General features: G+C 43.9%; 1 protein-coding gene across 2 annotated transcripts; it reads left to right on the plus strand.

Moving 5' to 3' along the window:
- The first annotated feature begins 68 nt into the window (after nucleotides 1-68).
- LOC311605696 (serpin B6-like) lies at nucleotides 69-22,032 on the plus strand. 2 transcript variants are annotated; one of them, XM_084796418.1, is made up of 8 exons: nucleotides 74-146; nucleotides 2,362-2,410; nucleotides 5,106-5,280; nucleotides 6,560-6,712; nucleotides 10,480-10,597; nucleotides 14,337-14,479; nucleotides 21,061-21,216; nucleotides 21,515-22,032. In XM_084796418.1, exons 1-8 carry the CDS (start codon nucleotides 89-91, stop codon nucleotides 21,917-21,919), a joined length of 1,257 nt encoding a protein of 418 aa, XP_084652544.1. In that variant the 5' UTR covers nucleotides 74-88; the 3' UTR covers nucleotides 21,920-22,032. The 2 variants fall into 2 exon arrangements, with proteins under 2 accessions (XP_084652545.1, XP_084652544.1); XM_084796419.1 differs by lacking the exon at nucleotides 2,362-2,410 and having other exon boundaries at nucleotides 69-146.
- The last annotated feature ends 2,483 nt before the right edge of the window (nucleotides 22,033-24,515 follow it).

Consider the following 24,515-nt stretch of genomic DNA (forward strand, 5'->3'; position numbering starts at 1 on the left):
AGCCTTTGCCTGGTCCTGCCCTGGGCAGCTGGCGCAACCAGCAGACTCCACCCACCTCCCCGCCCCTCAGATATTTGAGCCCCAAGCTATGCCTGTGCCTCCTAGCAGCCACTCTGCTTGCAACAGGACAGAGAAACAAGTCTGGGGTAAGCTCTGCTGCAGTCCAGGTGCTGGGGATGCCAGGAGCTGGGGATGTAGAACTCTGGGGAAGCTGACAGGTGTGGCTCAGGGAAAGAGCCCAGTAGGAATGGCTCTGGTTCCCTCTGCTGCTCAGTGGTCTCAGCAGGCTATGATTTAGCTGGGTGAGTAGCTTGTAGTCCTGGCTGGCTGGTGGCATAGCAACCCTCCCAGATCCAACAGTGTCTTTGGAGGAGACTGAGGGCAAGGGATGGGGCCAACAGTGAGCTTGCCTGGCTGCTGTGCTGGGGTCCAGGACTACTGGTGACCTACACATGCCTCTCCATCTGTAATCATCTGGAGAACCCGGAGAAGCAGGCTGGGACACACTGCTTTGTGCATGCGGACCCCGGAGAAAGGGGTGTGGGACAGAGAGAGGCCAAGGGTTGCGTGCTCTGTCTCTGCTTCCCTGTGTGGTGTGCCAGAGTCTTCCAGGGGCGAGGCCCAGGCTGTGCTGGGAAGTTGTGGCAAATCCTCAGCACCCTAAAGACCTGAGAATATAGATACTTGTGAGAAACAATACCAAATCTTTGAATATTTTTTCCCGTTAAACTTGAGCCAGAATAATTGTCATGAGATCTGGTGCCTGTTAGACTAAGAAGAAAGACACAGGCAAAGCTCTGACAGGGTTTCTGTGCCATATGAAACTGGCATGTAGCTTGTTTTTTTCCTTCCTTCTTGTTTTGATGGACCCAGAGCCTTACTCTGCTGAGGAAGTTCCCTGTCATGTGTCCCAGCCCTGGGCTTCCTCCTTTCCTTCCCTTAGATCTGCATTGGGAATCAGAAGTATGGCCAGCTAACACTCACTTCGTGTCAGGAACACTGACTGTGAGGGTATCTGGGGGAGGTGTGGCACTTGTCTTTGGCCTGCTTGGGAGGCAGTTGCTTGTGGTAGGGCTCTTCTGCAGGCTGCCCATTTCCTTTCTCCCGTGGATTAGGACTTGGGTGTGGGAGCTGATGTATTAAGTAACCATGGTAAATGTATGTGATCAGGGACTGTAGTGCTGGGGCCCATGGAGTGACTGCTGTTATCAGTATACATGGGGAGTGTCCCAGTGTTTCAAGGTTGCCCTGAGCAATCATAACCACTATCACTAGTGTCATCATCACACAGAGATGGTGTGAGCTTGTTTTTTTCTTCCTGTTTTGATGGCCTCAGAGCCTTATTCTGCTGAGCATTCTTTGGTTTGGTTCATTCTTGGCTCCAAACACCAAGTTTATTTGCCTCCCCTTCCCTGCATGTCTCCCCATACCATCCCCACACATGAATTTCACTTTTAGTCAACATAAAACAGCAGATTAAACCAAAATTTGATAGAAAACATTGTGGGAGAACTGAGATGTGTTGTTGCACACCTGTAATCCCAGCACTCAGAGGCTGAGGCAGGGGAATAAGAAGTTGAGGCCAGGCTGGGCTGTGTAAAGCACACACACACACACACACACACACACACACACACACACACACACACACACACACACACACACTTTCCCCCTCTTCTTGTCTTCTAAATAGTATGTTGTTCCTTAAGAAAGGTGTTGGGGGGTCCAGGGGTCCCGCTCAAACTAAGGCACCAGCCAAGGATAATACAGGTGGTAAACTTTAAACCCCTACCCAGATCTAGCCAATGGGCAGAACATTCTCCACAGTTGAGTGGAGAGTGGGGTATGACTTTCTTTTTTTTAAATTAATTTATTCATATTACATCTCATTTGTTAGCCCATCCCATGTATCCTCCCATTCCTCCCTTCCTCCCACTTCCCCCCTATTCCCCTCCCCTCCCCTATGTCTGTGTCTGAGGGGGACCTCCTCCCCCTGTATATGCTCATAGGGTATCAAGTCTCTCCTTGGTGACCTATTATCTTTCCTCTGAGTGCCACCAGGCCTCTCCATCCAAGGGACATGTTCAAATATGGGGCACTAGAGTTTTGTGTGAAAGTTAGATCTCCTTCTCCACTCAACAGTGGAGAATGTCCTGTCCATCGGCTAGTCCGGGTAGGGGTTCGAGGTTTACTGCCTATTTTTTCCTTGGCTGTTGCCATAGTTTGCGGAGGACACCAGGGCCCAGACTCGCCTGTAGTTTTCCAGGACCCGCTGGATCCTTCTAATTCCTCTTTCTCCCAGGTTTCTCACACCTAAAGTCTCAATAGGATGTCCTCCCCTCTTACCCACTTTCCTTGTAGGTACAGTTTTTCGTGGGGACGTACACCTTGGACTAGTGTCTCAATATAAGTGAGTATATACCATTTAGCTCTTTTTGCTTCTGTGTGAACTCACTCATTATGACAATTTCTAGTTCAATCCATTTGTCCACAAATTTTGGAAATTCCTTGTTTTTAATAGCTGAGTAGTATTCCATAGTGTAGATGTACCACAGTTTCTTTATCCATTCTTCTATTGAGGGACACGTAGAACTAAACAGAGAATTCTCAACAGAGGAATATCAAATGGCTGAGAAACACTTAAAGAAATGCTTGACCTCCTTAGTCATCAGAGAAATGCAAATCAAAATGACACTGAGATTCCACCTTACACCCATCAGAATGGCTAAGATCAATAACTCAACTGACACCTCATGCTGGCGAGGGTGTGGAGAAAGAGGAACACTCCTGCATTGCTGGTGGGAATGCAAACTAGTACAACCACTTTGGAAAGCTATCTGGTGCTTTCTCAGAAAAATGGGAATAGGGCTTCCACAAGACCCAGCTATTCCACTCCTTGGAATATACCCAGAGGATGCACTACCACACAACAGGGACATAAGCTCAACCATGTTCATAGCTGCCTTATTCATAATAGCCAGAACTTGGAAACAACCTACGTGTCCCTCAATAGAAGAATGGTATGACTTTCACACGTAATCTGGTGCCTCATATTTGACCATGTCTCCTGGAGGGGGAGACCTGGTGGCACTCAGAGGAAGGACAGCAGGTTACCAAGAAGACACTTGATACCCTATGAGCATATACAGGGGGAGGTAATCCCTCTCAGGAACAGTCATAGGGGAGGGGAATAAGGGGAAAATGGGAGGGAGGGAAGAATGGGAGGATACAAGGGATGGGATAACCATTGAGATGTAACAAGAATAAATTAATTTTAAAAAAGGAAAAAAAAAAGAAAAAAAAAAGAAAGGTGTTGGGCAGTGTGCTCCCTCAAAATAAAGGAAACAATAACAAAGCAAGAATATGTTTGGGAAGACACATGGTGGCTTTTGCCTTTAATCTCAGCACTTGGGAGGTATAGACAGGTGGATCAGTGAGAGTTTGGGGCCAGCCTGATATACAAAGTGAGTTAAGGACAGCCAAGGCTACACAGAGAAACTTTGTCTAAGGCAAACAAAAGCAAAAAACAGGTGTTTTTAAATAGCCCAGGCCATATGATACAGGCAAAGAGTCTGAGCTGTACAGTATTCTTACAGCAAGGGTCCAGGAGTCCTGTCACTAATATGGACATTAAACACTAGTTGGTATAAAACATCCATTCAATGAAAGAGTAGTATGACTGAGGCAGATGTGAATGCCTCCAAGTGCCAGTGGGTCTCAGCAGAGTCCGGGGAATGAGAACTTGCAGTGATGGTCTAACGTAAACCATGGTCCATGTTAGCGCTCCCCCCATACCTGTGTACGCATGTGTGCACATATGCTTATGTTGTGTAGGCTTGCACGTGGAAGTCACAGACCAACCTCAGTTGTGGGTCCATGCCTTTTACCTTGCTGAGATAGGGACTCAAACTTTGCCACTGCCTTTGCTAGGCTTCTGACCTATGGGAATATCTTCCAGATAGTTTTCTTTCTCCACCTACCATCACATGTGTGCCACCTTGTCTGGCCTACATGGGTGCTGGGGCTTCAAATTCAAGTCCTTATACTTGCATGGCAGACGCTGTATCCATTGAGCCATTTTCCTAATCCAGCAACTGTATTTTAAATCAGCACCAATACTCAATCTGTCTTTCAAACATTCAGAGTTCGTACTTCACAATTGCCCCAAGAGAAACCAAGAGTGGCGAGTGGGGTCTGACTTTCACATGAACTCTGGTGCCCCATATTTGACCATGTCCCCTGCATGGGGAGACCTGGTGGCACTTAGAGGAAGGACAGCAGGCTACCAAGAAGAGACTTGATACCTTATGAGCATATACAGGAGGAGGAGGTCCCCCTCAGTCACAGTCATAGGGGAGGGGCATAAGGGGAAAATGGGAGGGAGGAATGGGAGGATACAAGGGATGTAATAACAATTGAGATGTAATATGAATAAATTAATAAAATATATTAAGAAAAAGATTCTCCCCAGTCATCTGAGGATAGTTTTGTGCACCAAGAGGAAAACATGTCAGTTTATTGGAATTTTTAAAAAAGGCTTGAATCTGTGAATAAATTGAAATAGGGCAAACAAGATGACTTAAAGGCACAAAAGAACTCACTGTGTTTACACTCCTGCTAGGGATGCTAAAGCTGTTCTCTTCTCATCCCTACATCTGGGTACCTTTCCCTTTCTTGTAGCGCGATACTTCCCCTTCCCATGTTCTGTGAGTTCCCAGCCTGCTCAGGAGAGTCAGAACTGTTGGACTGTCTGACTGGGGCAAAGGAACTTGCCAGCTGCTAGTGGATGATGTGAGAGCTAACAGGTCTGCTCCTGCAGTTGCTCGCTTCCAGCTTGTACTGCTGCATTTGTGGTCTCCTGGCTGGTGGGTTCTTAGCTGCCTCTTGGCCTCTGAGCCAATTCCTTCTGGTTCCCCATGTACTGGTTTCTGCACTTGGGGGCCTGAGTTAGCCCCCAACGGCCTGTATCACTTTCTGCATGTGACCTTTACTCTCCAGGTTCTTTCCCTTTCTGTTAACTGAGCCACAACATCACAATGCAAGTGAAAGTCAGATGTGGCCTCCATATCAGCCTGTGTTTATGTGATATTAATTCCTCATTACAGGCTCGCCATCATGGATGCTCTGCAGGAAGCAAATGGCACTTTTGCCTTAAACCTTTTGAAACTACTGGGTGAAGATGGCTCCAAAAATGTATTTTTCTCACCCATGAGCATCTCCTCAGCCCTGGCCATGGTCTTGATGGGAGCAAAGGGAAGCACTGCAAGCCAGATGATTCAGGTAACCAGCACCCTTTCCCAGCAGCTAAGCATCATTGACCATCAGTTGAGCTGGTCCTCCACATTTTCAAACTAAAAAAAATTATAGTGAGGAATAAATGGGAATGCAATGGCAAGGGGTATGGTTGGATGCGTTATACCTGTTAGGAGCCTATCACTGACTCACTGGTGCTCACAGTGTGAGGGTTAGTGCCAGTAAAAACACCTAAGGGTGGTACCAGTGTCTCTGGGATCCCTACTTTCTTCTCTCTAGCCATAATGAATCCCAGCTTTCTCTCAAGTAAGGCACTAGACTGGTCTTGGGCCAGACCTAAAAGCTTCTTGCAAAATGCAGTCAGCCTTGGCTGTGAGCCCAGGACAGATCCATTAGGGCTCTTCCAGGTTGGAATGCTTTAGCTACAGAGGTACATGAACTGCAGAAACAGGATGTCCTGGCATAAGATGGGGAGGCCACCTTGGGCTCAGCTTTGCATTCTGGGAAGCACTTGGCCATACCTTTCCATTTTCACAAGACCTAATTGTGCTTGTTGCTTTGTTAGCCTGCCTCCTGCCTGAGGAAAGTTAGGGCCTACTTGATGACCTTCAGTTTTAATGGTCTTTCTTCTGCTTCCAAGCTACTACAACTTCTGATAGGCGGTTAATCTGTTTCCTGTGGCAGCAGCTGAAGTCACTCAGGTAGCTGTTCAGCAGGCTTAGATGTCTAAGGAGCTGTGTCTAATGTCTGGCACCTAGGTGTTCACTATTGATGCGGTCTTGCTTCTGTTTCAAGCAGCTTTACGTGGTGGCAGTTCCTCCAGGATTTTCCATGTGGCCTCCTGCAGGATGGTTTGGGCTTCCTTCCACCATGATGGCTAGGAAGAAAAGCACCAATGTGGCAGCTGCCAAGGCCTTTTAAAGCCCAGGCCCAGCACATGGCCACTCTCCTTAATCCTGTGCTGAGACAGTGCTGGAAGCAGCCCAGACCCAAGAGCAGGGAGGAGACTGGGTGACTGAAGTCAGAAGCAAGCTGCACTTGAATGACAGCAGATCTCCTTGGTCGCCATGCTTGACCAGAGCACAGTTAGTGACCATGAAGAGCTGGGTCTGTGAAGAGCCTTTTCTGCTCAGACAGTGCACAGGGGAGGGCCCTAGAGAGGGAGGATTCAAGGCATCTTCTTCTTTAAGGAGGTGGCTCTTTGAGTGGCAGCAGGGATCTGAAAGATTCTGAGGATGAGTTTAGTGTTGACTCATGTCCTACAGCTGAGCTGCCTAAGTTGTGTTTTTATCTGTTTTCATTTCAGGCACTTTCTTTGGATAAATGCAGTGGCAATGGAGGTGGGGATGTCCACCAAGGCTTCCAGTCACTTCTCAAGGAAGTGAACAGGACTGGCACACAGTACTTGCTCAGGACTGCCAACAGGCTCTTCGGGGAAAAGACTTGTGATGTCCTGGCTGTAAGTGTCACGTGGTTCTCAGGGACAGTAGGCTGAGGAGTAGCCCTATTCCCTTTCCCTCCACTGCAGTTTGTAAATTTTTTTACATGCATTGAACCCACATGTGAGTATATTCTTTTTCCCCCATTAAGAAATATTTTTATTATTTACACAGTATTCTGCCCGAATGTGTGCCTGCCCACCACAAGATGGCACCAGGTGTCATTGTAGTTGTTCATGAGCCGGTTTCTGGGCATTGAAGTGAGGACCTTTGGAAGAACAGACAGTGCTCTCAGCCTCTGAGCCATCCCTCCAGCCCCCATTCCCCTAGCTGTTTGAGACAGAGTTTCTCTCCATAGCTTTGGCTGCCCTGGAACTCACTCTGTAGACCAGGCTGGCCTCAAACTCAGAGATCCATCTGCCTCTGCCTCCCAAGTCATGGGATTAAAGGTGTGTGCCACCACAGGCCAGTTATGAGTCAATTCTTATTGTACAGAATGTCTAAGCAAGAGCCAACCCCTAATTCTGCCCCTTCCACACATAGGAGCTTTTTATATAGGGTGATGTGTGCTCCTGCATATATGGAAATTTAGTCAGTGACAATTTTTCCTGTGTGCTACTATTACATATATTGTTTTAATGTCTTTCTTTACTTTTTAAAATATTGTGGGATTGCCACATTATTATTGATCCATTGTTGGTGTGAGAGATGGCACCCAGGCTTTCATACATTTAAGCCCCAATTTTACCACTGACTCACACCGTAGACACTGTTTAGTTTTATTAGCCATCATATGAAAATTCTGAGTATGGATGTATGGTGACAGATTGAACCACTTGTATGTGGTGTGGTGCCTGTGCCACCACGGTACCAAGTCAAGGGTGAGGAACTGCAGAGTTAACACACATACACACACACACACACACACACACACACACACACACACACACACACCAAAACAGCCGGTCCTTCATCTTAAGAGAGCAGCTATTGCAGTGGCGGCAGCCTTTATTCAGTGTCCAAAGAGCCTTTTTATAGGCAGTAAAGCAGAAATGTCACTCACAGGTAAAATCTCTCAAGAGGTGATTGTGCACACGAGGGAAAGTCCCAAGGAAGGGAGGGGTGCAAATTCTCAGAGCAGTAAACATGACTAGCTAATCAACATAAGCACAGACATGGAAGCTGCTAAAAAACAGGACATGTAACAGCAAGACAGGCAGGCAGCCCAGTCGTGCCTGGTTCCCACAATGTGTGGCATTTAGCTTGTACCCAGTGTGGGCCAATACCAACAGAGAGTTATTGGATGTGGATTCATGCCCACATGCATAAATTGCTGTCAGGTATATTTGTAGAAAGAAGGTGGAGCCTCAAGACTGTTATATGCTGTTGTTGCACTGCTCTCCCAAGTGGCCAGAGATATCATCAGAGTGTTCATTTCTGGCCCTGTTGTCAGCTATGCACTATCTGGACTTTTTAAATGCTGACTTTGAGGTTGGAAAGATTTTTTTGAGAATGATCAAGTTGAACATTTCTAAATCAAATAAATAAATAAAATGAGACCTTAGAACTCCTGAATCTAAATTACACCTGATCCTGAGGATTTTGGGTAAAGGACACTCAACATATATATTCGTTGTTGATTCATGTATTCTGTGTGCATTTTTTGTGGTGTTTTATATTCCATTGTATTAATTTATAACAGATTTCCTTTTTGTAATGCTTTAAATTAGTCTGATTTTTTAAACCAGAATTTTCTAACATATTTCAGATATACCCTGCTTTAAAATGATGTGATATAAAAGTGTCAGATCAGAAAGCAGTAAGTTCTATGCACCAGTACCTTTTTTAAAATTTTTGTTTATTATTTTACTTGTTTTGTGACTCTAGCTTCTTTCTATGTTATTATCAGTTTTACACTTTACTAACATAAAAACAAAACAAAACTTCCCTCAAACAAAGATGATTGGTTTATTCAATTTCCCCTTTTTTTAAAAAAAGTTATTTCTCATTAATTTATCATTTAAGGATTTCAAATCATAAGTCTGGCTTTGTGGTGCACCCCTTTAATCCCAGGGGCAAGCAGATCTCTGAGTTCAAGGCTAGCCTGGTCTACAGAGTGGGTTTGGACAGCCAGGGATACACAAAGAGGCCCTGTCTCCCCCTCTACCCCAAAGATTTCAAATACTAATCACTATACGCAATTAGATTCTTCTTTAAGAGTGATTGGTTGTTGCTTTAAAAGTAGCAGCTTAAACTGATAATACCCAGTGTGTTTTTAAAATGTAAACCACTCATAGGCATAGCAAAGTATCAGTTTGTGAGCAGCCAGTTTGATCCAGGCATGCAGGAGTCAGGGACGATATGTAAATGATGCACCATGCCAAGAATCTATGGAAGAGCTGATAAACGACTCAACAGTTAGGAGCCCTGGGCTCTTGTCCTTCTTTGCAGCTTGGGTTCCATTTCTAGCACCCACAGGACAGCTCACAACCATCTGTAACTACAGTTCCGAGGAATCTGAACCCCTTTTCTGGGTTTCAAGAACACAGGACACACATGGAACACTGGCACACATATAGGCATAATGCCCAGTCACTAAAATATACATAATAATAACTTAAACAATGAAGTTAAATAGCTTGTCAGATCTCTCAGTGACCCTCTGAGGTATATTCGTAGCTGTCTCCTCATTTACAGAGGTCAAGGAGGTAGAGAGCTGCCCGGCTAAGGCCACCCAGCTGATGCTCAGACTATGGTGTAGAAACCCTGAAACATAATTCTGTTTCCCTCAGTGTTTGTTTGCTAAATAAAATGCCTGGTATGAAAGCAAACCAAATCTTAAGAAAAAAGGTACATATGCCACACACACATAAATACACACATTAAAAATGAAAAAAGTGCTCTCAAAGAAGAATTAAATCTGTAGCCATGAGATGAGCTGTTTCCTAGAAACACTGAGGACCTTCCGTACATACTGTCAGCTTAATGGACATTTTAGCCCATTTATGTGTATTGAGTTTTTCTGTTGTTGCCTGGCAGTAAGTGGGTGGGCATCAATGTCACCGTCGTTTCATAGAATTCATCAGCAAATGGCTTGAACTTTAGTGTGACTTATGCTACTAGTGATCAGTCCCCTTTAAGGCCCTGTGCATGCCTGGCCAGTCCTTCACTATGTGCTGAGTCACCCACAACCACACCCCGGCATGGACTGTGTTTTTGTGACTTGTTCATCCCCTGCAACTGAGCTGCCTGACAGTGGACAAATAGCTATTCAAATTCCATGTCATGAGGTAAAATAAATTTAAAAAATTAAAATGAAATACTCAGTTCCACAGCTTCCACAGCCACTCCCCTGCTGTTCTGTGGCTATAGGTGACATATTTTGAGTGGTGCTCATTTGTATTGTTAGCATGAACACTGTGGCTGAAGGTCCAGGCTGTGCACAGTGCAGAGGAGTCATAGCACTTGTGGGGTTAACCCTCACTCTGCCAGTGTGGAGGTCTGTTAGAGTGACAGCAGGGTGACACTGCATCTGACAGTGCTCCCAGTTACCTCATGAGCCTCAGCTACAGCCTCGAGGATCCAGCTGGTTACATAAACTCATTCACAAACTAAGCTAAAGAAAGCCGGAAACAGGAGGGCTGCATTTTACACTCTTCCCATGGATTCGTTCGCAGAGCACATCTGTATGCCATTACACTTTGATTTTCTGCTGCTGTGCGCTGAGGAAGGCGGCGCTTGGTGCTAATCACTTTCCTGGCTGTGTAACCATGTTGCTCTGTCCTAGTCCTTTAAAGATTCCTGCCGCAAGTTCTATGAAGCAGAGATGGAAGAGCTGGACTTTCAGGGCGCCACAGAGCAGTCCCGACAGCACATCAACACCTGGGTGGCCAAAAAGACTGAAGGTGAATGCAGGCTGCCTCGAGTTTGTTTGTTTTCAGTGCTGAGATTTGACTCCAGGGCCCTGAGCATGTTGAGCAGGCTCTCCTGTGCACTGAGCCACAGCCCAGTCCCTGTTAAGCACTTAGCCTATGTTTTTGAAAAACTGGTGCATTTTTTGTTGTTCGTTTATTGTGTGTTTATGTATGTCTGTGCACACGTGCAGTCAGAACAACTGACAGGAGTTGGTTTTCTCTTTCTACCACATGAGTCTAGGGATACTACTCAGTTCTTCAGGTTTGGTAGTGGGCACCTGTACCTGCCAGGCCAACTCTGATGCCAGTCTCTTTATTTTCATTTTTGATTTTTGAGACAGGGTCTCACTGTAACCCTGGCTCTCCTGGAACTCTATGTAGACCAAACTGTCCTCAAACTCAGAGGTCCAGCTGCCTCTGCATCTCAAGTGTTAGGATTAAAGGCCTGTGCCCCCATACTTTTTTCAAAGTAATTTTTGAAACATTGTCTGTTTTTATTTATTTATTTTTATGTACATTGCTGTTTTGCTTGCATTTCTGAGTGAAGGTGTTGGAGAATTCTGCAGCTAGAGTGACAGACAGTCGTGAGCTGCCATGTGGTGTTGGAAGTTGAACTTGAGTCGTCTGGAACAGCAGCCACTGCTCTTAACCTCTGACCCATCTCTACAGCCCCTTTGTAGTCTGTTGTTAGTAATCATATTATTAATATCTTCACAACAACTCAAGTATAAACAATAATGATCTTTTTTTCTTTAAATCAGAACTTGTTGACATGCCTGGCCACTGAACCTAAGGACTCTCGTGTGACAGACAAAGTAAAGCACTCTAATGTTGATCTGCACCTGGGGCTCTAAATCAGAAACCAGAACTCTTTCTTTTCTCTCTTGAGGCAGCATTTCTCTATATAGCCATGGCTGTCCTGGAGCTCACTCTGTAGATCAGGCTGGCCTTGAACTCAGGGGTCAGTTAGAGGCTTGCACCACCACATCCAGCCCCTAAATCAGAACTCTTAAACCCTTCCCATCACAATTCCTTTTTGCCTGAGAAAATGACCTTGTACACTGTGTAAAACAGGGATACATTTAGACAACAAATCTTTAGAAATGTGTTTTAATATAAATTGTTGGTATATGTATAATTTTGTCATAATTAAAGATTGGGACATCTGTAAACCCACACACCTGGAATCCCAGCACTCTTGGAGGCAGATGTAGGTAGATAGCTCTGAGTTCAATGATGGGCTTGCCTACAAAGTCAGTTCAGGGCATCAAGGGTACACAGAGAGACCCTGTCTCAAACAAAACAAAACAAAACAAAAACCACACCACCACCAACAGCAATAGCAGCAGCAGCAGCAACAACAACAACAACAAAACCCAAAATAAAACAATTAAGACAGGCACAAACTTGCATATTAATGAGGGACAAGGGTATCTAACACAATACAATCCAAAGAGAGAATAAGTTTCAAGCTCTAAACATTTTTCCTATGTATATATAGATGCCTTTATAAACTTATGTGCACCCTGTGCCTTTAGGTGCTTACAGAGGCCAGAGAGTACCTTATCCGCTGGTTCTGAAGTTACAGGCCTTTGTGAGCCACCTGTTGTGGGTAGTTTATGAACTTTTAAACATTTAATCATCTCTTCATTTCCTCAAAAATGTAATAATTTTATGCTTACGTGCTGAGAATGAACAAGTAAGGATATTGAACATCTATTTTTTTTCACAGTAAAGCCAAACTTTCTGTAAGAGCAGAGTAGTTTGCATGTAGATCACAATCGCTGCCTTCCTCACATGACAGTGAATAGGAGCTGACATGTTTCACACAGTCTGCGTTTTATGGCCTAGCATGATGGCATGCACAGTCCACAGTGCTCATGTATGTGAGGGACAAGGCCACAGTGAGGCGCTGTGAAGCATGATGGGAGCTGCTGCCCGAAGCACCTTGGCTTCATCATGCCTTTGAGGTTGAATGTAGTTTTGCCTATTGTGGGTTCAGGAAGCCTTGACTGTTGGCACTTTCTTCACTCAGCCCACAGTCAGGCAGTAAGATCACCACCTGCAAAGCTGTCTCTAAAATATTACCAGCTTCTGATACTTTATTTTATTTTATTTTATTCCTTTTAATGACAGTGACTCATTTTGTATCCCTGGCTGGCCTATAATCTGTTATGTAGACTGGGTTGGTTTCAAACTCACAGAGATGGGCCTCTCTCTGGCTCTGGGATTAAATGCTCTGTCACCACTTCTGGCTTTCCCCAGCTTTTAACAGCATGTCTGTGATGCCTCCCAATATTTGATACACCTATCTGAGAACTGACCAGCCTCCTGTCTCTCCTTTCCTCAGTCCCTCCTTCCTCCCTCCTACTCTCCCTCCTTCCCTTTCTTATTTTTCTCTTTCTTTTTAAAGCTTGTTTTTTTTTTTAACAGAGTGCAGAATGCTTTCACTCTAGTCTGCAGCTTTTCCTTCACTGCGTGCAATGTCCTCATTCTGTGTTTGTGTAGCATGGCTGCAGGTGCTGGGCCCAGCCCCCACTGCTTGTGGTTGTACACTGCTTCATACGTGTAAGGTCCATTCTATGACTGCTTTTCTACTTTCAGTTTATTTTAAGCTTATCCATAGATATTTATATTGACAGGATTATGTGTAGTTTTTAATGTGCATTCTCTAATGCTCATTCTTTCATATATATATATTTATGTATACATACATATATCTTAATATATAATAACTTCAAATATATTTGAATTTAAAATCATATGAGTCTATTTTAAAACAGCCGAAATTCCTTTCTTAAAGCTGTACACACCATTTGTCTCTTTACGGCTCAATTATTGCATTTAAACTACAACTGCATGCTTAGCATCGATTTATACATTTCATGTCTTTATTTGGATAATTAAAGTTTTCTTACCAGAACATTATGAGCTCATTTTTCTTCTCTCTAAAGCTTTTAAACCACTAAGCTCTGTGCTGGAGAGAAGTCTCAGCAGTTAAGGATGAACACAAACTGCTCTGTAGAGGACGTGGGTTGGCTTCAGTTCTAGGGGACCTAACACCTGGGGCCTCTGCGGACATCACCACACATGTGGACTTTCATGTGCACATGCACAGCATAAACAATTAGAAATAAATCTTAACAACAAAAAATGTTCCTTCTGTTGTTGATTTCATAGTTGTTGCTTTAAGGACAAGTGTCCCATTATGTTGAGAGAAGTGAAGTTTCTTATCATCCTCCTGACCAGAGCAAGAGGTTGCACTGTTTACCTATAAGCTCTTGGCACATTTCAGCTAACTCTGTGAGCTAATTGGATCTTGTCTTTGTTACTGTTCTATTGCTCAGAAGAGACACCATGACCCAAGAAATTCTTATAAAAGCATCTAGTTGGGGGCTTGATGATACTTTTAGTAGGAGTAGTTCATGATCATCATGGCAAAAGCAGAAAGGCATGGTGCTGCATCAGTAGCTGAGAGCTTTGAATCCTGATCCACAGGCAGGCAGGAGAGAGAGAGAGAGAGAGAGAGAGAGAGAGAGAGAGAGAGAGAGAGAGAGAGAGAGAGAGAGAGAGAGAGAGGCCTATTAGGCTTGCTTTGCATTTTTGAAATTTGAATGACACACCCACAATTCAACTGAGGACTGCACAGAAATAAATGATCCCATGGGGACATTCTCATCCAAACCCCTACAATTCTTTAATTACTTGTTTTTTCCATTCCTCCTTTCAGATAAAATCAAAGAGCTGCTGTCCCCAGGAACAGTGGATTCAGACACTCTGCTGGTCCTTGTGAATGCCATCTACTTCAAGGGAATCTGGAAGGAGCAGTTTAACAAAGAGGACACCAGTGAGATGCCTTTCAAAGTCAGCAAGGTAAACACAGTGCAGTAACAAGGAGACCCCTGGGCAAGGTCCTCTGTCCACAGAGAGGCTCCTCCTGAGCCGGCGCCTCTCCTGCCCTTGGGCAGCTCAGCAGCCAGGACTCTCTCAGCCTTGGGAATGTTCTCTCCCTTCCTCCTTTGCATGTCACCCATGGTGGCTGCAGGCTCCATGGCTTCAGGCCTGGCCCTGCTTCTTTCATGGCTTATTCTGCCAATGGCAGCTGCTAAGGCCAAACGTGATGGCAGAGCTCTGCAGTGGACTTGAAATGGTCTTTCATAGATCTTTGGAGGTAAAGTCTCAACTCCAGATGTGGCATAGAAGGCTCCTTGTGGCCCTGAATGCAGCCCATTCCTCATGATTCTCTTCAGTAGTGCACACTCCTTTCTTTTCAGTTGTCTTCCTAGAGGTGCTGTCTTGTGTCTTCCCTGTCCTTCAAGAGGACCACACCCCCAGCTGGTTGCCACAAAACAGTTCTGTGGGAAAATCTTTCTCACCTGTCTGGAAAAACAGCTGAGAGCAGGCGGCTGTGTAATGAGAGCCTAGCTTATGGTCAGTGCTCAGTAAACACTGAAGGAGTGAGTGAAGTTCAGTGTTGGCTTGATGGGATAAGCATAGAATTTTGTTTATAGACCAGGAAACAAAGTTGGAGCATGCTGCTTGCTGATGACTCATACTGCTTTATAAAACCATATATAGTTCTCTCTCTCTCTCTCTCTCTCTCTCTCTCTCTCTCTCTCTCTCTCTCTCTCTCTCTCTCTCACACACACACACACACACACACACATTCACACACCCACAATTTGTCTCTTTTTTATTTCTTCTCCTTCTTCTCCTTCCCCTTCTCCTCCTCCTCCTCCTCCTCCTCCTCCTCCTCCTCCTCCTCCTCCTCCTCCTCCTCCTCCTCCTTCTTCTTCTTCTTCTTCTTCTTCTTCTTCTTCTTCTTCTTCTTCTTTTGTTTTTCAACACAGAATTTCTCTGTGTAGCCTTGGCTGTCTTGGACTTGTTTTGTAGACCAGACAGGCTTCAAACTCACAGCAATCTGCCTACCTCTTTTTCCAAAATACTGGGATTAAAGGCATGCACCACTATGCCTATCTTCTCTGCTTCCCTGTCTCTTTCTCTTGGTGCATATACTCCTAGGCTAACAAAGTAAAGTAATTACATCACACTCTGGATCATTAACCAGACCTTGAATCTCCCATGCAAATTTGAATTTGAACCTCCAGTTTCTCAGGAAATGCATTTATTTCAACTTTGTTCTCAAATAAACTGTTCTGGTTTTTTTCTTTATTAGAGTAATTCTGTCCTTGAAGTCACTTATTGACTTGTTGTATGTTAGGACTTCCTTCACTGCATGGAACAAACACCCTAGATGACTTGTGTAAGTTCATCACCCACTAAGAGGGCAAGAATGGGTGGAGCCTAGGGCTGCCTGCATGGGGTGATGTTCTTGGGACCCGGCCCTCCTTTCCTGCTCTGCCACCCTTAGCATGGGCCTTTTCCCTCATGCTCACACCAGTGCTCTGACTCCTGCAGTCTGCAGGGAAGGACATAGGATGGAAAAAAGCCTCCTTCTGAGACCTTTCCCATATATTACATCAGTGGAAGTTGTAGGCTCAAATTTCTTAGCAATTATATTTTACTCCTAACTTATTAACCAAGAGCACCTCACTTATAACCTGACTAACCTGAACAATAGGAAAAGGAAATTAATGAATACAATAATGAAACTGTAAGAATATCAGCTCTGAGGAACCCTGCTCTTGAGCGGTTCTCTCTAGAAGTGTCTCAAAGTGGAGTGATATACAGCCAAAGCTATCCCAAGTCACCAAAGGCCCTTTCGTTTTTCTGCTCCCCTGTTCCTGTAGTTTTTTTTTTTTGTTGTTGTTGTTGTTGTTTTTGACAGCCTCTCTGGCTTCCCGATTCTCTCTACCTACTTCCACATGCTGGTGCTCTGACAACCTGGCCCAGGGGTGGCAATTGTGGGGAAAAAAACTTACTCTTAGTTTCCAGGTTTCTCTCCTTTATCAACTGCACCCTTTGTTTTACAATTGCTTTAATGTTTACCTTCAAATTTTTTAGTTGTACTGCCAACTCTGCCATTTTTTTCCAGAAGAATAGAATTTACTGACCCTTCTGGTTTTTGCATCTTATCTGTCTTTCTTCCAATCTTTTAAAAATGTTATGCAGTAAAAAGGTGAAAAAAAAAACCATAAAAACAAAAGATTCCATCTGTGTACAAGTCAGGAAAGGACTTTGTAACAGCAGCTGCAATTTTGCCGACACCCTGAAAGAGCATTACTATCTCTTGAAAACCATTATCTTCCTCCACAACATTAGAAGGTACCCATGATCATACCCAGAGCTCATTGGGTGCTACTTGTTTTGGTGTCCTCTTTACAATACTTGGAAGGATCCAATTTGTTTTCTTTATAAGTTGTATATGTTTGTTTTTCCAGTATTTGTTATTAAGGTCCCCCCCCCCCCCAAAAGTTACTCCGAGCCTTTTGCCAATCTTCATTAATTACCCATAGTCAAATGATTATAGCACTAGTAAGAAGCACCACAATTTCTGCCAGGTCTGTCTCTGATAGTTGACAAATCTTATTCTTCGCTTTGTAATCAACTCAGAATTTTTTTTTCGATGTACATCTTCACCTTCTTACTTTGTTTATTTGCTAGAAAAACCCATTCCATAATTCTATCTTCCCTTTGCATAAGGAGCCCAGTAGGAGATTGTTTTTAAGGCAAAATAACCAGAATGCAACCAAGTTTCGCATCAATTCTATCCACATATGCCTTTTGTCGTATTTGCACTACCAAAATTAACTCCTTTTCTGCTTCAGCTGTTAGACCCCTTAGACTGTTTAAATCTGGATCCCCTTATAACATTTGAAATAAGTTACTTAACTCATAGGTAGATAGTCCAATTGTAGGCCTTAACCAGTTAATGTCTCCCATTAATTTTTGAAAATCATTTAGTGTTTGCAACTGATCTCTACAGATCTGTACATTTTTTTGGTCTAATTTTTGTCCAGTTATCTTATAGCCTAAATAGGTAATTGAATCTCCTCTTGGTATTTTTTTCTACAGCAATCTGTAACCCCCAGCATGGCAGAATCTTTTGTACTTCTTTAAACATTTTTTAAAAAAGACTCCGAATCAGAATCAGTCAACAGAATATCATCCATGTAATGATAAATAATAGATTGAGGAAACTGCCTGTGAATTATTTCTCATGGTCTTTGAACAAAAATTTGGCATAAAGTGGGGTGGCTCAACATTCCCTGTGGGAGTACCTTCATTGGGGTATCTCCTCATTGGACCACTACTGTTCAATGTAGGTACTGAGAAAGCAAACCTTTCCCTATCCTTCTCATGCAAAGATATTGTTTAAAAAAAACAACAACCTTTTAAATCAATTACTATTATAGGCCAAGACTTAGGTAACATGGAAGGTAAAGGAATTCCAGGAAGGTAAATGACCCATTGGTTGGATTACCTTATTTATTGTTCTCAAATCTGTTATTATCTTCCAGCTGCCTGACTTCATTTTTACTACAAACACAGCAGGATTCCAAGGGCTAGCAAATTCTTCTATTGCTGAGCCTCCAGTTACTCCTGTATTAAATGATGAAACGCCTGCAATTTTTCTTTTGTTAAGGGCCACTGCTCTTGCCACAGGAAGTACTTACTGTGGCTAATGCTAAGTGCAGAGCCAAGAGCCGTTGTCGTCTTTTTAGTAGACACACATTGCTCTGTGGCTGTAGCAGACGCTCACTGTAATCCACCTGTGGGGCCACACTTCCAAAGTCACAACATTTTCTGTTGGTATGGCTTTGTATTTCAATTATGAACAGTATTCCTGCTCATTAGTTTGCCTCTAGTCTAGTCTTCAGATGTCACTTGAGACTGTACTGAGCACGAGGCATTAGCTGGCTGAGTGTTTGTCTTCTCATGAAGCTCTGTTTTCCTGGAGGAGAGAAATGTGAGACAAGGATAATAAGAACACAGTGCTTGTTGGGAGGGCTCTAGTGACACATGGAGGACATGAAAAGATGCTGTGCTTGCAGGAGAGCCACCGAGGAAACCTTCAGCGTAAGATGGCATGTGGACAGACACCAGGACATAAGAGGTGTATTCCAGGTTCTGGGGACTTGTTTGTTGGGCAATAAGGGACTTAATCCTGTAATCCCACAACACTAAAAAATCTCTATGACTATAGTGGATCAAAGAAGAGAAGTGAGGTAGATAGAGCAGGGAGCAGGATGGGCTCCTTTTTCTATTCCAGGATGTTGGAAGGACTTTAATTACCTTCTGTTCCTGCTAGAGTGGTATTACACAAAGGTGTTCACCTAAAGTAATATGGTCATAAGGTTTAAAAAAAAGATTTATTATTTATTTATTATCATGTATACGGTGCTCTGCCTGCATGTACACCTGCATGCCAGAAGAGGGTATTAGATCACATTATAGATGGTTGTGAGCCACCATGTGGTTGCTGGGAATTGAACTCAGTGCCTCTGGAGGAGCAGCCAGTGCCCTTAACCTCTGAGCCATCTCTCCAGTCATAAGGTTATTTTTTTTTATAAGACTGTGTTTGTTTTTCAGTTTCTTTCTTAATCTGGCTATCACACAAATAATTGAGACATTTATATATTTGTTTAATAATAAGATTCACAATAATAACTGAGCAGTTATTATCTTTTTCTTAAGCATCTAAGGTAATCTGGTTTTCTCCCAGGGTACATCCCAGGAATACTTGCACTTTGTGGTCTTTCTCCTCCAGCTACTCCTCCTGATGGCTCTTGGATCTCTCCTGTGGCTGATTCCCTACTTTGTCTTCTATCTCCTCCTTCCCTGGCTGGCAGGAAATCAAGCCTTATTCTCTTTCTTGCTCAGATAATTGGCTGTAAGTTGCTTATTGGCAGGTCAGGGGCCAATTGGGGAGCAGGGTTTACACAACATTGAGACAGGATTGTAACAAAATATGGGCAGTGCAAAAATCAACATTTAAATCACATGACAACCTTATGCCTATACTGAAGTCTGACTTGCTTTGTGCTGAGACATCTGGCTTTTGGGCTCAGGACAGTGACAGGGAGAGCATCGCAGTGTCCCAGGGCTGTGCTGATGGCAGTGAAGGTTAAAAGTAAGGTCAGATTTTGTTTATATATCAAAGGGACAGACAATGCAACATGGTACTGAGTCAAATATAGGGTATGTGAGAAAGACAGGGGTCAAGGCATGAAATACTTTTGGCAATGGGAAGGAGGACATCAGTGTCAATCAAGACTAGTAAGAGTTGTAGGTGAGGTGTACCAAGGAATATCCGATTGCAAGAATCAGATAGACTAAAATACATTATTGCAGAATTCAGGGAGAAGGTCAGCCCACAGCAGTTAATGTGCGAGTTATGTTCAAAGTCATGAACGTAAATGAAATTGCAGTAGAAAAGAATTCCTGGCCCATGTCATCACAGGAGTTTGGAGAATGGTTCAGTCATCTTTCTTTCTCTAAAAACATGGAGATAACCAACCTTTTAAGAGAAAGGGTTCATTTGACTCAGTGTTAGGGGTTTAAGTCTATGATGAGATGACGCCATTGTTTTGAGGGTTCTGGAATGACCGCTGGGAGCAGGTATTAGAACAAAATGGTTCATTCCAAGGCCAGTAAGAAAAAGAAAGGAAAACATCCAGGATCCCACAGTTCCTCTCAAGGGCATACCTCAATGACATAAACACTTTCTATTTGGCCCCATTACTTAGAGATCTCACCCCTATGCCAGGCTTGGTGACAATTACCTAATTCCAACACTTGGAGGCAGAGAAAGGTAGCTCCCTGAGTTCAAGGCCAGGCTTGTCGCTGTTGCAAGTTCTAGGCTACATAGCGAGATGCTGTCTCAAAGAAACAAGATTCTACCTCCTCACAAGCTTGCTCACTGAGGACCAAGCCTTGAAAAATGGGACTTTGGGGGCATGTAAGCTCTAATCAAGTGATTGAGGGACTGAGGAAGTATTCTAGAGGTTAAAAAAGGAAAGAAAAGAAAAAAAGAAGTTAATTCAAGAAAATGTTTCCTAGGCTGGAGAGATAGCTCAGCAGTTAAAAACACACGTTGTTCTTGAAGAGGACCAGAGTGAAAATCCAGTACCCACTGGTCTCTCATAACCATCTATAACCATAGTTCTAGAGGATTTGACTCCCTCTTCTGAAATATGCAGGCTGTAAACACACATAGTCATGTGGTAACTATCCATACATGGAAGCCAAACACTCATAAAATACCATTTAAAAAGCAGGTGATCATCGGGTTTGGTGGTACACACCTATAACCCCTGCATTCTGGGAGGTAGAGGCAGGTGATCTCTGTGAGTAGACAGCCAGACTGGTCTACACAGTGAGTCCAGGACAGCCAAGGCTATAAGGAGAAACCCTATCACTAAAACAAACAAACAAACAAACAAACAAACAAACAAACAAAAACTATTCCTAGGTGCAGTGGCTGTCTCCCTTAGATGAATTTGCCCAATGTGTCAGTTATCTTTCCTTTCCAATTTATCCATTCTGTACAGAAAGAGGAGAGACCTGTGCAAATGATGTTTAAGAAGTCTACCTTCAAGATGACCTATATTGCAGAGATATCCACCAAGATCCTGATGCTTCCCTATGTCGGCAATGAGCTGCACATGATCATCATGCTTCCAGATGAGCACGTTGAACTGAGCACGGTGAGGCGCGTGGGCCCTTGATGAGGATGTGAGGGAGAAAGAGTAACATTTGGGTTCTGCTGGGGCAGCTCTCCTAGGCTCCCATGATCATGTTTTCATTTTCTATTCATTTATGTGGCTGGGGCAGACCCCACAGCCTAGATCATGCTTGCTAAACACTCAGCATTGAGCTGCTCCCTAGCCCCTCCCAGCTACCATATCACCCCACAGCCACACTCCCTGCGCAGTGTAGAGCCTCCCCATCATCCCAGGAACCCTGTGTGACAGCACTGTCCTAAAGTCTTGAACTCCCCTCTAGGTGGAAAAGGAAATAACTTATGAGAAATTCATAGAGTGGACGAGGCTGGACAAGATGGACGAAAAAAAGGTGGAGGTTTTCCTTCCGAGGTTTAAGCTGGAGGAGAACTATGACATGAAGGATGTGCTGTGCAAGCTGGGCATGACGGATGCCTTTGAGCCTGACAGGGCAGACTTTTCTGGAATGTCTTCCAAGAAAGGCATGTCTTTGTCCAAGGTCGTACATAAGGCCTTTGTGGAGGTCAATGAGGAGGGCACAGAGGCTGCGGCTGCTACAGCTGCCATCATGTTCTTTAAGTCCTTGACCATCTACCCCCGATTCTGCGCTGATCACCCTTTCCTTTTCTTCATTCAGCATGTTGAGACCAATGGGATTCTGTTCTGTGGCCGGTTCTCCTCTCCCTGAGGGAGGGCCGATCCTGTCAGTGTTTTATCCACTCCATGGTTTACCTGTGACTCAAGTGACTTTTTCCATGAGTGCAATGACAGTTATGAAATAAAAAGCTTTATAGCATCCACCATTGTGTGTCTCTCTGTCTCATGGGAGGGCTTTTCCTACGCTCTTGATTTGCATTTCTGTGGGTTTGTGGTGATGCTGGCTGTAGAGCTCATCCCTGCTGCAGGACCCTGTGGCTGCCAACACCGGCAGGCATGTGTGCTTCTGTCTGCTTCCTTGGTAGCATCAGGATCTCATCTCACTTTAAGTGCAAAAAGCCATTGAGCTGAAGCTCTGAGGCGTGGGCAGCAGGGACATGCCTCAGATGGTCTCCGTGTAGAACTGTGTGTGAAAATTTGTGTAAGCCAGACAGGTGTGGTGAGCAGGCACTCAGCCCAGTAAGAAGATATCCCTTTTCCTAAAGCTCCTTTTCCCTGTCCTGTGGTAGGACACGTAGACCCCTTTAGGCGCACACTGTCCACTTTCTCCCAGGGCTTGCAAGCATGAGGTCATTCACAGGAATATACTTGACGACAGCTGCATGAATAGACATCATGTGACTTTCTACTTAGTGATAAGTATTACAAATAAATACTTTTTTTTTGGTGTTTCAAGACAGGATTTATCTCTGTACCCTTGGCTGTCCTGAACTCCCTTTGTAGACAAGGCTGGCCTTGAACTTACAGTGATTCACCTGCCTCTGCCTCCAGATTGCTGGGATTAAAGGATGTGTGCCACCATGCCTGGCTTAATGAAAACTTGAGAAGTTTCTTCAGCCATGTTTGTCACTTACTGGAAATAAAATAGAAGCATTTAGCAGGAACAGAGGACATTGAAGGGACTCTGTGTGGAAGAGTCATGTTGGAATTCTAAGGGCTAGCAAAGCAAGAAGGACTTTCCATGACCTATGTGCAGTTTTTCAGGAGCCTGGTTCCCTTCTGACTTCCCTGATGCTAGCTGTGGTGACAATATTATTGGGTAACATTAAGACACATGGAATTTAGGAGTAGGTGTGAGGAAAGGGAGACTCTAAGTGACATATTTCGAGTGGTGCTCATCTGTATTGTTAGCATGAAAAACTGTGACTGTATTTCTAGGCTGTGCACAGTGCAGAGGAATCCTAGCACTTGTGGAGTTAACCCTCACTCTGTCAGTGTGGTGATCTGTTAGTGTAATGGCAGGGTGACACTGCATCTGAGGGTGCTCCCAGTTACCTCATGAGCCTCAGCTACTACCTTGAGTATCCAGCTGTTCACATAAACTCATTCATAAACTACGGCTGAAGAAAGCCGGAAACAGGAGGGCTGCATTTTACACTCTTCCCATGGATTTGTTCGCAGAGCACATCTGTACGCCATTACACTTTGATTCTCTGCGCCTGTGCACTGAGGAAGGTGGCGCTTGGTGCTAATCACTTTCCTGGCTGTGTAACCATGTTGCTCTGTCCTAGTCTTTTAAAAAGTCCTGTCTCAAGTTCTATGAAGCAGAGATGGAAGAGCTGGACTTTCAGGGCGCCACAGAGCAGTAACGACAGCACATCAACACCTGGTGTTCATGCCAGCTGTGGCTCTGAAGGGGTCCAGGGTAAAGTCTCTGGGGCTGGATGCAGATGCTCTTCCAGTTTGCTGTATCTCTTGGGTGGCCAGAGCTTATGGCTCAGACAACTGATCAGGATTGAAGGAGAAAGGAGGGAATGGAGCCCAGGGTTTCTTTTCTAGGGACCGGCTTTAGGAAAATTTAAACTGACCATAATTTTCCTATGGCTAAGGCTGTAAAGGTGGCTTTAGCCAGAAACTGCATGGGGGTCATAAAAGGAGGCTCTTCGATTTGTAGATAGACCTCCTTGTGAAGATCTCCAGTAAGCTAATGTAAACTCAGGCTTATTAGTTGTAGAAGGCTGATGGCCCTGAGTCTAACTTATTTGCAAATCTACAGAGAAATAAGAAGTAAGAGACAGAAAAGAAATCACTCACACACACATACATTCAAGAGAAAAGGTGGTTGAAATTAGACATCTCAACTTCAACTGAGGTCAAGTTTCCAATTTTCAACACCGTTTATTGTTGGTGACCATACTTATACTTCTGAGAAAGGGTATTACCTCATAGTAAAAAAAAAGGCAATTAATCACAAAAACAGATGAATTCTTAAAATACAACAGGTTACATGTTTGAAAACTAAATATTTGTTATCTAGGTATCCATTACATAAGTTCACAGTGAGTTCAGAGTGACAAAAGTTGACAAGGCCTGTAGGTTACTAGAGTCTAAAACTTACAAGAATATACAACTTATCAATTAGGACTGACCTAACTATACACTATCCAGCTATCTCTTACTTCATTATGAGTTCAGGACAATAATTGTATCTGTCTTTCATTCTGAGAAACAGTAAATTCAGGCATCTCTAGGTAGCCCCATTCCATCTTGGGTTCATGGAAGTTTAAACCAACTTGTCTGTATTTATGGTGAAATACCAGGATTCGTGGTACCATCTGGAGTGGAGGCTTATCTAAGGTCATAAATCTACTTCCAGGCTATCCCTAGTGAGGCATCTGGAGGTCCAC

Source organism: Acomys minous, assembly GCF_964271855.1.
Source record: "Acomys minous genome assembly, chromosome: 9".
Classification (NCBI taxonomy): Eukaryota; Metazoa; Chordata; class Mammalia; order Rodentia; family Muridae; genus Acomys; species Acomys minous.

Bases quoted from the DNA above. Each gene is read 5' to 3' on its own strand.
- LOC311605696 (XM_084796418.1), top strand. From the start codon at position 89: ATGCCTGTGCCTCCTAGCAGCCACTCTGCTTGCAACAGGACAGAGAAA. The intron at 147-2,361 runs GTAAGCTCTGCT...CTTTCCTTGTAG, and splicing joins GACAGAGAAACAAGTCTGGG to GTACAGTTTTTCGTGGGGAC. The intron at 14,480-21,060 runs GTAAACACAGTG...CATTCTGTACAG, and splicing joins TGCCTTTCAAAGTCAGCAAG to AAAGAGGAGAGACCTGTGCA.